Raw genomic sequence first — 14,381 nt, 5'->3', positions numbered from 1 at the left:
CAGGTATATACAATGGACATGTGGGTAGTATTTATGCTACGATACCAGTCCTATTATGGCCACTTTGGGAAATCCGACAATAGGCTTATGGTTTTTTTTACCAGTTCCTTCTACACACCTTAGCACAAGTCCTGGGATTGCTGAGCCTTAGTGGACTGCGAGCAAGGCAGCGGTCCTGCTTCATTGTCACCTCACTTTTGGCGAGAGCACAGTTTCACAAGACCTGGGGTAACTTCTCCAAAGGAAGAGGGACAAGGGTCCTCGCACTCCTTTTCCCAACCTCCATCAGCTGGCAGAAACCACTATTTCCTCTATCAGCCTGATCAGTTTACACTAAGCTACTGCTTAGACCAAGCATAGGAATACAATACATATTTTTTCTAATTAAGGTGATTAACTCAGGCTCAGAGAGTCACCATGTCTGGCTTGTGAATACACTCCTAAACCTTATCTAATTTGCATATAGAAGTAGCGAAAAGCACAATCTTAGTCTCTCAATATTGGCCTATAACATGTGGTTGAATAGCAGGGCAGAATATTTACAATCTATATAAATGTTGCAGCATAATGTAATGTTGGCTATTCACTCCACTGTGCTTTAAACATAACACTTGTCTGGCTAGATTTGGAATGGGGGGGGGGGGGCACTACCTTTTTAGCTATATCTCCTCTTGTGGTTTAGGTAAACAAATATAGATTCTGTTAAACAATAAACTGGTCAACCTGATATTATGTATTGTTTCTACAGATCTAGAATACACATAGACTTACTCCTTTGTCATAAGTAAACAATAAGTAGCACTAGTTCTAATATGAATACCTCACCTACAATGTAATGGATAACATAATCTCATATATTAACAATCTTAAGGCTGATGTTCAAACTGTATGGGAGTGAGCTGAGATGTGCAATGGGAATTGTTAAAGCACTCTTGAAGCAGTAGTGTGTAAAAGCACAGTTTCTTTACTTCCCAAATATACATTGCATAGAGCTTTGCTTTTGTATAGAACAAGACTGATTTACAGATTGCAAAGACAAACAATTTAAGCATGGAAACCTATCCCTCTAACAGGCATTACTATCAATATCACATCCTTTGAAATGGTACACAACAGGTGACAAGAAATCAAACCAATACTTTTGACAGACATTTCATCAGAAAGAGATCCTATATGACTAGAAGCATTTGTGACCTATACATTCCTTAGTCTTATGTCCACCTAAATCACCTGACATCAATTGGCAAATCATGTAACATAATACCCCTATACAGGCACAAAGAAGCATTTAACCCTACACGCGAAATACAAGAAATACAGACTTTGAATATTTTCTATCTGAATACATATACATTAATAATATACATCCAACTTATGAATTTAATTTTTGGTACAACTAGATAACATTCTTCTCTAGCTGGATGAAATTAGCACACATTAATCTTTTAACTAAAAAAAAAAAAACACTACAAGAAAAAAACAAAGTAAAAAGGACAGAAATGTCCCTATTCTAAATATATAAAACCCTAATTATCAAGAGAGAAATTTTCATTAAAGCTGTGGTACAAATACTCTGTGTTTCCTTGATATTATTCAATGTAATGGATACTTTTCCTCGTGATTATGACACATTTAATCTGTAAGGCTTTTGTTCCAACCTTGCTCAAATTTCTGAATATACCTGGTACACATTTTAAAAGTAAATAAATAAATAAACAGATATATTAATAAAAGATATTTTCCTAATGTCCAGAATAAACCTTTCCACAATCCTGACTCTCCTGGAAATATACCTTTAAACCAAGTAAAAGGATTCCACCAGGAACTTTTCCACCAGTCATCATTTTCAGAGTCTAGATCATTATGTTTTATTTTAAACATATCCTTTATTTGTGCAATATTTAACATATATTTATCTATTTCTTCATCAGTATTAGTCGTGTTAGTGATATATACCTGCAGCACTGAGTCTAATGAGTTTCTAATGTGTGACCGTATCCACTACTTTGTGCAGTTAAATAATCCAATAACCTATGCTGAATTAACTCAGTTTTTATAAGACCAATTGCAAATGTCATTAGTGTTAAAACAAGTAACAATGACCATAATTTCAAACTTTGTTGAGGACTTATTAACTCTGAATACCAGTTTCTTCTGTCTCCTTATATTTTCCTCTTCACAAGACTTCCATCCCCTGACTTTCAGGAAGATAGTGTATTGCCTTTGCAAGGGCTGAGACATTATTATGGTCTCAGAAATATCCCTTACTTATAGAATAATACAGGTGATAATTATCATCTTACTTGATCAGGATCTGTTGCCTTTTTACAATGGGAAACCTGTATCCAAGTGCTTTTCTCCTATCGCAGTTGGCGTTGTCAGTAACACAAGATATGGACCTTCCCACCGATCAGTCATCGTACCAGATCTCAAGAAACTTATCACCCAATCTCCAGGATGCAGGTTATGACAGGCTCCGTTAATTGGAATTTGTGGTGTGCCTCACAGCAGCTTGAATCTGTACCAAATGTTTAGTAAAAGATAGAATGTAGTTAAAAGTCACATCATTAATTTGGCTTTGACTGGTATTGCAATTCAGAGTCAAATTAGGATTTTTCCAGAATTTGATATGGCGACAAATTAAGAGGCCCTTGAGGGGTTAATCTGTATACCATGTAAAACTAATGGTAATGCGTCAGGCCATTTCATTCCTGATTCCTTAGCTATTTTAGACAGTTTACTTTTAATAATTCCATTGTATCTTTCAGCTTTCCCACTAATTTGCGGACAGTATGGCGTATGTAACTTTTAGACCCAACAATTCACACACTTGCTTTAAAATAAGTCCAGTAAGATGAGTACCTCGATCAGAAGAAATTACCTGTGGTATACCATATTTACATACAAATTCTTGTTTAATCTTTTTAGCTGTAACATTAGCAGTGGCTCTCGCAACCATGTAACCCTCAAGCCAACCAGAAAATTGATCAATGCCCACTGTTACATATTCTAACATAGGAAGTTGGATGAAATCAATTTGAATTATTTGAAACGGGCCGTCAGTTGGTGACAGGTGATTAAGTATTGTTTTTACTGCCTTCCCTGCATTTCTGTGTAGACAGATAATACATAAAGCACGGTACCTAGCAGCTATGGCTGAAAATCCAGGTGTATGCTAATACATTTGGATTATATTCTACATAGCCATGTTACCTGCATGGGTCAATCCATGACTTATTTGTGCCAATGAGGAGTGCTCTGGGAGCTACAGGCTTTCCTCCCTCCCCATGCCAAAGTCCATCTTTATCAATTTGACATCCTGCCACTTTCCATTTGGCCTTTTCCGCCAAATAACAACTTTTTTGTATCTCAATTAGTTCAGTTTGATCAGTGTGACAGGATGGACTGCCTATGCCACCCTGTCTGTTGTTGCTGGGAACCGGCTGGGCTTACTTTGCCACCGTTCCCTTTCGTTATCCAAAAAGTGCCCTCTTGCCGCAGTAGGATGGGCTTACAAAGACTGCCACCACTGGACTCCTTACCGGCATCAAGTACTGGGTTTCTTCTGGGAAAATGACGCTGCTAGCGTGTTTCGTTGCTGGTGTACCTGGGCTATTCCTCCTGACCTCTTACTATGGATCAGGGATGCTGTGAATGGATCCCCCCTGGCCGATCACATGGACCATTGGCGCTTAGATGTTTTATACCGGGTTGGATATAAACTATATCATTTCACTATTATCCATATTGATTTTATGAGAGATCCCTGTGTTTTACAGGTATAATTATATACCTTGGAATATGTTTATTGTCTTTGATTGTCCACATGCTTGATGCTTCTTGTGATACCATCTAGGATAGAGTTTATTTTGTATTATTTTATTTTAATTGATTTCTATATAACACTAGTAAATGTATATGGTTTTATATATGCCGGCCATCTGAATTTTTTGAAGTCATTGAATCTTTTGGTAAATTATTATTTGCATGACTTCTTCCAGTGGGTTTCTGCGCTGGTAATACCTGTTTTTAACATGGACCAGGGCTGCTGGGTAGCGGGCAGAGCGTTGGTACTAGAAACGCTTGGGTCCAAACCTCAGAGACAGCCGGAGAATGGATTAGATTTTGGGTCTAATCTGTAGATCACAGGAATACAACGATATTGAAGATGGTTCCAAGCAGGTCTTTGAAGCAAGATGGTTTATTTGCTCACACACCCTGGTGGAAGATGCCAGTGTGATCAGGTCAGATGAAAAATCAGAAGAACTCTTACATGCTCACAGAGCTCATCTTTTATACAGTTCAGCAATAGTCTATTTTTAGAAACGGGATATACTCTATAGACACAACCATGAATTTACATGCATTTCAAGGCTAACAAAATCTACACTTATCTATGAAATTCACTCTGGCAAAAGGCCACACAGTAACGACCCCCTGCTGGGCCTTTGGCCAGAGCAGGCATGACACTTGATCACAAAACTTCATTAGCACTTTCTGCTATCAGACTTCCTTGCACATGCCTAATTGGAGGTTTCCACTAGCAACCTTACAAATCCTAAACAATGACACTTCCATACTAGATACAGCCCAATACACACAAGACCTCTATCCACAAAGGCCTATTGTATCAGATAGATGCATCAGAAATAAGGCATATCCTTTAGGAAGGTGAAAACGGGAAAGACCAACTTTTCTACCCTGGTCTCAGAGATGACGATTTCCTATATTACAAAAAAAATAAATAAGTGCCTATGCAGTTATGTAAATATGCACCGTGCGCTATTTGCCTTCAATAAATTGATACCATAAGTTATTTGTAAATTGATCCAGTCACAATCAGGAATTACAATATTTAGTATTTCAGTACTTTCAACAATCTCTGCATTGTCTGTTGGGTGCTGCCTTCTTAGCAGCTAAGTCAGCTCTATGATTTCCTTATGTTACATCATCATGTCCTGTCATATGCGCTTGGCATTTAATAACCGCTACCTGTTTTGGTAACTGAATAGCATGCAATAATTCATTCACAATTTTATGATGAGCAACAGGTGTACCATTAGCTGTGACAATTATGTTGTCATGTTTTGGCATAATCATGGACGACTCCAAACCCATGTTTACTATCTGTGTAAATATTTACTGTTTTGTCCTCTGCTGAATTAAAACAATTAAAGCTTGTCAACTGGCAATCTGGGCAGAATATGGAGATGGTAAACTTTCAGAATATACAGTCCTATTATCTACTATTTCAAATCCTGACTGTAATGCTCCTGAATCATTCTTCCTATGGCAACTCCCATCTACATAGAAAACCAAATCCGGATTCTGCAATGGTACTTCTTTTAAATCTGGTCGTAATGCAGTAGTTTGCGGAATGTGCATAACTAAATCATATGGCTCATGAACAAAAAAAATTAAACTGGGTAAAATTCTGATTTTCACTCCAAATGTGTATTCTCCTCCTTTTGATTCACTTGATGACAAATCATTATCATCTCTGTCCAAATATACCTCCCCCTCTCTCTGCACCGTACAAGATTCAATATCCGAAGTAGTAGGCAACAAGGTTGAAGGGTTTAAAACCTTGCATCTGGCAAGTGTAATATTTGGAGCCTTAAGATGAATCAATTCCCATTTTGTTAGTCTGGCATTTGTAACATGTCTAGTAATCTGGCAATTTAAAAGTGCAACTACTGCATGTGGGACCTGTACTGTAAGTGGGTTTTCCAAAACTATATCGGCACATTTTTCTACTAACAAAACAGTGGCTGCCACAGATTTTAAACAATTAGGAATTTTGGTAATATCAGAGTGAATGTACTTCTGTAATTTTAGAAACACATTTTCCTATTTCCCCTAAACCATTTAAATCAAAATTTTCCTTTGCTGTAAATTCAGGACACATTGTTAACCATTTATGCACATGTTGACCAGATTTATTTCCATATTTATGAAACATAATGGCTGCTGGACTCCCAGGGGAGATATCCAACCATTTAGGTTCCTCCTGTTTGGCTACATTCTGTCCCATGGTGCAGCTTAATCTTTTCTTTTGTAGTCCGACTTGCTCAATATCTCCACGATGGTAATAGGGCAACAACCACTATTAGAATGCATTGCCCCTTTATAGGCTATGACCCTGGACTTCGACCCTTAGGGAACCACACTATCTCGTCAGATATACCTGGTATTCTCACACAAACATGTTACATACACTGCTATCTAAGGCCTTATTGTGTACTTTTTCTGTGTTTTTACAGTACTTTTATGTGACTTGGAACTGTCTATTCCTCCTTCAAGCGTTAACCAGAAATGATACTTGAAATCAGAATCTTTACCGGACACAGGCCCTGTGAAGGAAGCCCAATCATACACACATACATGCAAATGTTCATACTATGGTTAGCAAGGTTAAACAGTCTCTCTGATAAAAACAAAAAAAAAAACAGCCAATGTAAATTGTAATTGGTACCAAATCTATACATATACATCTATATAAACAATTGAAAAAAAATACATTTGCAATTTCACACTTGCATAGATAACTATAAATACCTTTTCAGTAAACTCAGATTAGGAGACAAACATATATAATCAGAAAAGATAAAATAGTACCTTTGTGGCCATAGTTTCTGTAGTGCTTCTGTACAGAACAAGACTGATTACAGATTACAAACACAGACAATTGAGATCCAGCTTAGTGCATTTGTACCGCCTATAAAAGAAAAACATAGGTTTCCTAGGTGCCAGCTGAATTTTTTGATCAATCAGTAGCCACTTCCGGTAGGCATATCTTGGAAAGTGTGGGTATTTAAAAAAACGTTTTGATGTTCCCTTTATAGTCTATGCGCTGTCCTGAAAATACTCGCTTACTCTACTTAAGCATTGCCTTTTTTTGTTTTGTTTATTATCATTATTTTAAATAACCCACAGTAGTCGGCCTTACTATATGGTTTTTGATATCTGTGGTGGATGTCATCTGCTGCATCGTTGTGATATTTTTGTTTTTGTTTCATTATTCTCACTATAGACAAATACACTTGTTGGCGCATATTTAATTAGCTTTCCGGTCTGCAATTACGCTCGGCTGCGCACATACAGTGACAATACAGTATAGCAACATTGCGGATTTCCCTTCGCAACTTTTTGGGGAGGGCACAGAAATCCGCAATGTTGCAGTATCGGGATTCGTGCTGCAACGCGTAATCGCGCACAGAAAAGCTAAATGAATATGCTGTTATAGCAAGTGCTTGTCATCAGGACAACACATTGGAGATATATAATTACAGAGAGAGATATAAAATACAGATGATGGGAGACGGGATGAACTATTGATTCACTGTACGTACAATATTCTATTGTGCTAAATAAAGTATAATAGGTCTACATTTCTAGAAAGTTATGATCAATTTGACCTGATTTGTCTTCTTGATTAGATCCAGTCATACATTTCTATATACAGTAAGATTTCAATGATTTGTGGCAGTGAACATAAGAAAACAAGTATTCCAGTTACATGTTTAGTATAGATAAGAGATACAATATTTAAATTGGTAATTTTTCACTAAAACATATTCTTGGTTATGTATTTACTGTCATTCTTTCAACATTTATGGTTTAAATACTGTTTCTACTGTATTATATGAAGTCCTAGATATCTGCATGAGCCTTTTTGCTGTAAGTCTTGAAAAAATAATGCCGTGTATAAAAGACAAAAATGCATTGTGAATTCACCTGTGAAATACACAGTTTGCTTTGGGAGGGAGCTGCATATATGTAGTTGGAGATCTACATTTGTATAAACTCTACTATTGAGGGGAAAAAAACATTGCTTTTGTTCTAATATGTGTTGTGTTTTTTTGTTAATTTTGTTTTTTGTTTTTTTTTCCTGCCTCTTTTTATGCTTCTGATAGATGATTCCCCTCCAGCTGAAAGAGAACCAGGGGAAGTTGTTGATAGCCTGGTGGGGAAGCAAGTGGAATATGCCAAAGAAGATGGCTCAAAAAGGACTGGCATGGTTATTCATCAAGTTGAAGCCAAACCTTCTGTGTACTTCATTAAGTTTGATGACGATTTCCATATTTATGTCTACGATTTGGTGAAGACATCTTAAGTGGAGTTCTGGACTCTTTTTTTTGCCAAACTTGAGAATCTAATAAATGTAAAAATTTGTAGAAAGTCGCTGCTTTCTGATTGCAGAAAAGCTCAGATATTCCTGCGAATCCACAATCCCTTCCTAGAGGACAAAAAGAAATTGAGAAAACATTTCGTTTGAGGACATCATTCTCTTTCTCTTACAAAGGAGCAAACCACTTTCCAAGATTGACCTGTTTGGGGTTAAAGGGACATGATCTTTTTGAAAAGAAATCTTAAAGCAGGTGGTGTATTAGAGCAAAAGAGTGCAAGAGACCAGCCATGCAGATTCTGAAATATCATGATAACATGTTGTATTTCTTAAGCACTCATTCCTTACTCTGCAAAGTAATGTTTGGTATATCTGGCTTCCATAAAGTAGTTGTCCATTATTTTAGCTTCCAGCGTCCTTGTTGAAAGCAGTAGAGGTGAACAGTAGTTTTCAATACTTTTTTTTTTTTTTCTTTTCTTTTCTTTAGCAGTAAGGCCCAGTAAAATGTTGCAATGTAAAGTATTGACTTGTGCCTTCTAAGGGTCATGCCAACCTTTGCAAAACATCTTGCACAATTCAGTTGAACGTATGGGGTGTCCATTAGCTGTAATATGTTCTGCAGCTCAACATCAAATATATGTAAAAATCAATGCAGCTATCTGAATAAAAGCAAAAATGTATTGATACAAATAAAGACATGACATTTCCTAACTGGTTTGAACCTAGTCATGTCTTAAACATGGCGCAGAATTGCCCTATAACTTAACTGTGCTGAAAGTATTTTTCCAGTGTTACATGTGTCTTGTAATGTGAGAAGTGGTCATGCTTCCCATGTTTAGAATTTCTGTTTTTGTCTTTTTGTGTCACTTACATTTGGTTAACTTGTACTTCAAGTTCTAAAGAAAAATGTATAACTGTTTAAATTCCTCAGTGATAAAATACTTTTCAAATAAAATTAGTGGCTGAGTGAAGAGAAGTATTTTCTACCATACGAGATCAATATGAAGACTGAATGACAGCTCAAATTTTGACTGCAATTTTTTCACACTACTAAGCAAAATTCTACAGCATCAGAGGAACATGTTCTGTTTCCAGCAAAAGCAGCACATTTTTCTTTGTCGCTGTGTTGGGCAAAAACATGTTTAAACTGTTGGAGAGCTCAGTTCTGTTGCATGCAACTGAAGATCTTTAAAAGTATCTGGGGAAACTTTAAAATGTCTTGAGATAAATCTTGCACAATAAAGTTAAGCATTTTGTATGTTGAAGCAGAGAGAATGTTCAAATGAAATGCAGGCTAACTTAACACATGTCAATAGTAGGACTGGGAATCAGTTGTTCAATTTTTTCTTTAGCCTACTATGTTTGTGTGTTTGGGGTTTTATTTGTGTGTTTTTTTTGTATATTTCCTTCCTGCGTTGGATGTATCGTGTTTAGGACAGACATTCTTTGGCATGTAACATTTTTCTTATTACATGTGTTAAACTGTAAAAAGTATAATCATTGCCTAGTCAAAGTTGATCTTTTTACACTCCACAAAATGTTATGCGTATTATGTCTAAAATACTATGCACAATATCTCCCATCACTTGCTACTAGTTTGGGGGATGTGAATCGTGGCAGTCATTAAACACAATAAATAACAGTTTAGACACTTGGATTAAGCTTAGTTGTATGTTGCCAATATGTTACATTTTTAATAGTGGTGTAAAGGACATTTACTTTCATTTAAAATTAAATACCTGCATAAAAAAAAATCTTAATGGCATTAACCTCTGAGCCATGGCATGAAAGATAATTAGGTGTACTATATACTTCAGATGCATAGTGTCACTATGGAGTACAGGACAACGTGTTTTTAAGTCTATTTTGCCTTGGATGTTGAAAGTGGAATGTATGCTTAAATTTAATTGATGTAAGGTTTTTTTGAGGGATCAGGTACTTTTTTTTTTTTGTTTTTTTTTTAATTTGGAGATTTATTTTGGTTTTTGTTCCGCTGCGCTGTTTTAGCACTTAACCTCCTATTGATGCACGAGAGTGCTAAACTGTTAATACTTTATACCTAAAATTTGTGGCTTTAAATTTCTCCTTAGCTGATTTATGCCACATTTCATATGTAGCCTTATGACATATCCTTCATTTAGTGTTTTTGTTTCCTACTGTTCCAAATTAATGTTAATTTAATTGCCATTGCTACTGTATAAGTTTGCAATGTTACCTTGGGCAGTTCAAAAGGAGGGTATTCAGCAAACAGATTCTCTATTTGTCTTTTTTGTGTTGCACACGAATAAGGTCTTGAAGCATATATGTTTCTTGTGTATTGAACAAAGTATGTAGATTTGCAACAGTGTTTTTATTCTGCAGATCTCTAAAGTGATTTTTATTGACTCTGAAGAGTCCTGCATGTAAATCTCAAAGCAGAGCCTGGCTCCGTGAGCCCCAACCATAGTTTGTAACACTTAATAAATGTGTGTGCAATCCAGTAAAGCACACAATGTATAAGCAAATTTTGGCTACAATGTGTCCTTGGTTTTGTTTTTGCTGTTAACCTTTTTGAAGCTGTGATGAATGCTACATTTCATCTTTGACTGTCAGGGGTTACTTGTTACACATTTTTTTTTTTTTCTTTTTCTTTCTTTTCTTTTTTCTGTACATTTTATTTTTATGCTTTTTGTTACATTTTGAATTTCACCTGTTATTTCAGGTGCATGTATGTTGAAGACTTTTTTTTTTTTTTTTTTTTATACCATTCATCTACTTTTGAGTTTTTGTTAGGGCTCATGTTTCAGATCTGCATGCAGTGCTTACATTTACTCTTTGAAAGTACAAGTCAGTACCCGTATAAAAGGGGGTTGACATTACTGTCCAGAAATTTCACCAGACTCAGAACTGCAAGCTGTTTCTTTGTAAACCAATTTTTAGCCTTTCATTTTTCTGCTGTACAATTGTATTGTGTATGCGTGATGTCAGGCTGCCATGTAATATTACATAAAATATATATAAAGAATATAATTGAGCAGACCATTCTTTTTTTGCATGCTTAGGTAGTATGTTAACTGAAACAAAATAAAGTTGCATGTTTAAATGGTTTAATATATATATATATATATATATATATATATATATATATATATATATATATATATATAATATATATATATATATATAATGAGCGTTTTTATTCTTTCCGACTTGTACATTTGTTTGACATGTTTTGATGGATGATTGTAGTATAACAGGCTTTATTGAAGCAAACTGACCGTAAGATTCCATTTTATGTATGTGGCAGCATTTACAGGGACCACAGTTTATATAAAGAAATACAATGTAAAATTTAATTAGTTATATTTTTTTGTCATTGAAATATGCCAAACATTAAAAATTGATTTATTTTCCTTTTTTTCCCCCAATTTCTTTCCTCACTATTGACAATGCAACGTTGTAGTTCTAAATTAACCGTACATTAAACATTTTAGTTATCAACCATATTCTCTCAAGAAGATAGTGTTTGAAGACCATTTATATTCACGTTTGAAGAGAGCACCAGCACATCAGAGGTGCTAAGAAAAATAAGAAAACCGTTAAATTAAATGAAATGTTTGCACATAGTTAAAAGGGCCAGTAAAGTTTTCAGCATTTTAAATTTATATTTTTACATCTGTATTTACGAAATGTGAAATCTGTCCACATAAAATGTTCAGTTTTGTATAAAAAAAAGTCAACCTTAATGTTATTGACAATCATGGCTTATAGGAAAACTAATGAAGGAATCTAGTTTCAGAACAAAGGGAGAATTAATCTCAATGTTAAATTATGGTACTTAAACATGGATCTAATTGACATTCTTATTTTAATTTAAATAAGATTTATTATCTTATGTTAAGCAGTACCTTTCTGCAAATTTATAAATAGTACTGTTTTGTTTAGCTGGAAATGAGGTTTAAGGCTTGTTCAGATCACTCCATTAATATGTGCTCTGCAGGTGTCATGCACTTGGAAAATGCTGGTGGCTTTAGGTTCACTGATCCCAATAAGACTGCAGGTCCGCAAGTCTGATCTCGATGCACAATGAGCAGGGAATAATGCATTAGTCTTTCCTGACATGTTAGACTATAAAGAAGATTGCGATGTGGAGAAAAAACATGTAGAGATGCTGTCAAAGCTGTGTTAGTGTGGCATTGCTGTATAACATTCAGAGCACATATCAAGAGGTCTGAACAATCCCTAAGCCCATGACATGCCTAAATGCTTGCCATAGATCACAACATACTTAAGAGGAGCACATTAATGTGCCACCTACTTCCTCCCAAAATTAACTTTTTAATGTTGGGTGGTGGTTTTCTTTAAACAAGAAAGGCCCTGTACTACCTCCTAAAGAGCTTTGACAGTCCTGCTAGAATTTTGAAAAAGGCTTTTATAATCCCTGATCTGGACCCACCGTATCTAAGGAGTACAGATAAATAACCTTTTCCTGTTTTATCTGACCCAGTTCCACCCTAAATTAAATTTATAGTATAAATGTTTTGATTTTGGGTTCAATTATCCTTTAAATGGACATACAGCTTTAAAAATGTTATATACTGAACACAATTTTATGTCTACTTGTGTACAGCCTATGAGCAAACTTTGCAGTGTCTGCTGCCTGCTTTCTGGGAGTGTGGCTATGCAGATTCCAGGGTAATGGTTGGCCATGTTCGCCCTGCTAACCTACTGGTCTTTCGTAGATCAACCCTGGCCTTTTTTCGATACCTCCAACATTGGTTAAATCAACTAGGCAAAAAGTGGATAAAATACACCCTTTTTTCCTTCTAATAAATACACAGCACGCACAACAATGGCAAATATTTGAGAATACCAGTGGGTTCACCACACTGAAATCTACACACTTCTATAACTCTGTAATCTCAGTAACAGCATCTTGTCTCGTTAATTTCAATGTGCATTCTTCACTCATCTACCCACATGGAAGGGACTGAGCTCAATGTTGTCCTACTTTTGACAGGTCCACAAAGAAAGCAGTCAGTGCTTCAATGTTCACACAGGCATAATCCTTGACTCCTGTGTGTATATATGCAGCCACCAGGAGGCATATTAGAGTTTACAAACAAAAGGCAGGTTTATACAATGGTAGTATTTATGAATATACAATAGACCTAAAATGCATACAGGAATTATGGGAGAAGGAATGCAAACAATGGGACTATGCTAAATGGATGCAATCCAAGCAATGTTAAACACAGTGTGGATGACACGGTGTGACATCCCTAACTTGTCAAATGCCTTATTCTAAAATCTGGCCAAAAGTTGATTACCTTTCCTTTAAGCATCTGTCATAAACTGTGCCAGGTGAGGATTCCAAAGTATTTTGCATATATAGTGTCTGATATGCGGCTATTTGCTGGCACAAAATAACTGGCCTGTCCAACCTTAACACAATGTCCTTAGGAAGTTCATTCAGTACTCCTACCGCCACCATCCCTCTGCACATGACCCAGCTGGTCGCATAAGTGTCTTGGGTTAGGCAGCTGTGGGTATCTTTCTCTCAATGAAATGTTTGGGTGCATTCCTTCTAACAGGTACATTCAGTGTCATATTGGGGGGCGGGAGGTCGATCCTGATGTCTCCTATGTCCACTCTCCCCATCAATGGACCCCATAGTGGCCGATTTCTGACATATTCGTCTGATAATTTAGCTGCATCTTTTGGGTACTGTGGGATGTGGTCACTCATCCATTCACAGATCTCTGGAACCCATTTCAGCAGTAACTACTCCAACATGATCGGAACTCTTTATTTCAACCACAGTAACTGCCTTTTTTTTTTCTCCTCCATTGGCCAGTGTTCTATGAGGCCCCAATATGGTGTATTGTCCTGTGGGTCATTATAGTTCTCCTTCAGCCTCGTGTTTGTTATCCCATTCCTCTAGGTGGCCGAGCAGCATCTCCTTTGTGTCTGCCATACCATATATTAACCTACGTTGTTTCACAGAATCCTTTGTTTGCCCAGCCCTTGATAGGCCTCCTCAGTGCTCCTTACTGTGCCCCTTTCTGCATCTGTTACAGCGCTTTCTGCAATGTTGTGACTCTTCCATTATTACAAATAGCATATGAGAATCAAGCACAGTGCCACCAGGGTTTGTACCCAGGACTTGGTGATCTCACTGTTGCCACCAAATATGAGTATCCTGGGTTGTTTATCCTTGTTCGCCCTACAACCCAACTGGTCTGCCAAAGGTGAAACCTGGTCTTCCCAGTAT

At 36.4% G+C, this 14,381-nt stretch overlaps 1 protein-coding gene across 3 annotated transcripts in view; it reads left to right on the top strand.

Annotated features, from left to right (window-relative positions):
- SPIN1 (spindlin 1) overlaps positions 1-11,137 on the top strand; it is a 66,522-nt gene extending 55,385 nt beyond the window's left edge. For all 3 annotated transcript variants that reach the window (XM_075211120.1, XM_075211117.1, XM_075211118.1), the window contains one exon: positions 7,917-11,137. In XM_075211120.1, coding sequence (XP_075067221.1) covers positions 7,917-8,116 — 200 coding nt within the window. In that variant the 3' untranslated portion in view covers positions 8,117-11,137. The remainder of the gene's footprint in view (positions 1-7,916) is intronic.
- The last annotated feature ends 3,244 nt before the right edge of the window (positions 11,138-14,381 follow it).

Source organism: Mixophyes fleayi, chromosome 1 (genome assembly GCF_038048845.1).
Source record: "Mixophyes fleayi isolate aMixFle1 chromosome 1, aMixFle1.hap1, whole genome shotgun sequence".
NCBI classification, from domain to species: Eukaryota; Metazoa; Chordata; class Amphibia; order Anura; family Limnodynastidae; genus Mixophyes; species Mixophyes fleayi.
Note: the sequence above shows the minus strand (reverse complement) of the source record. Positions and strands in the feature narration are given on the sequence as shown.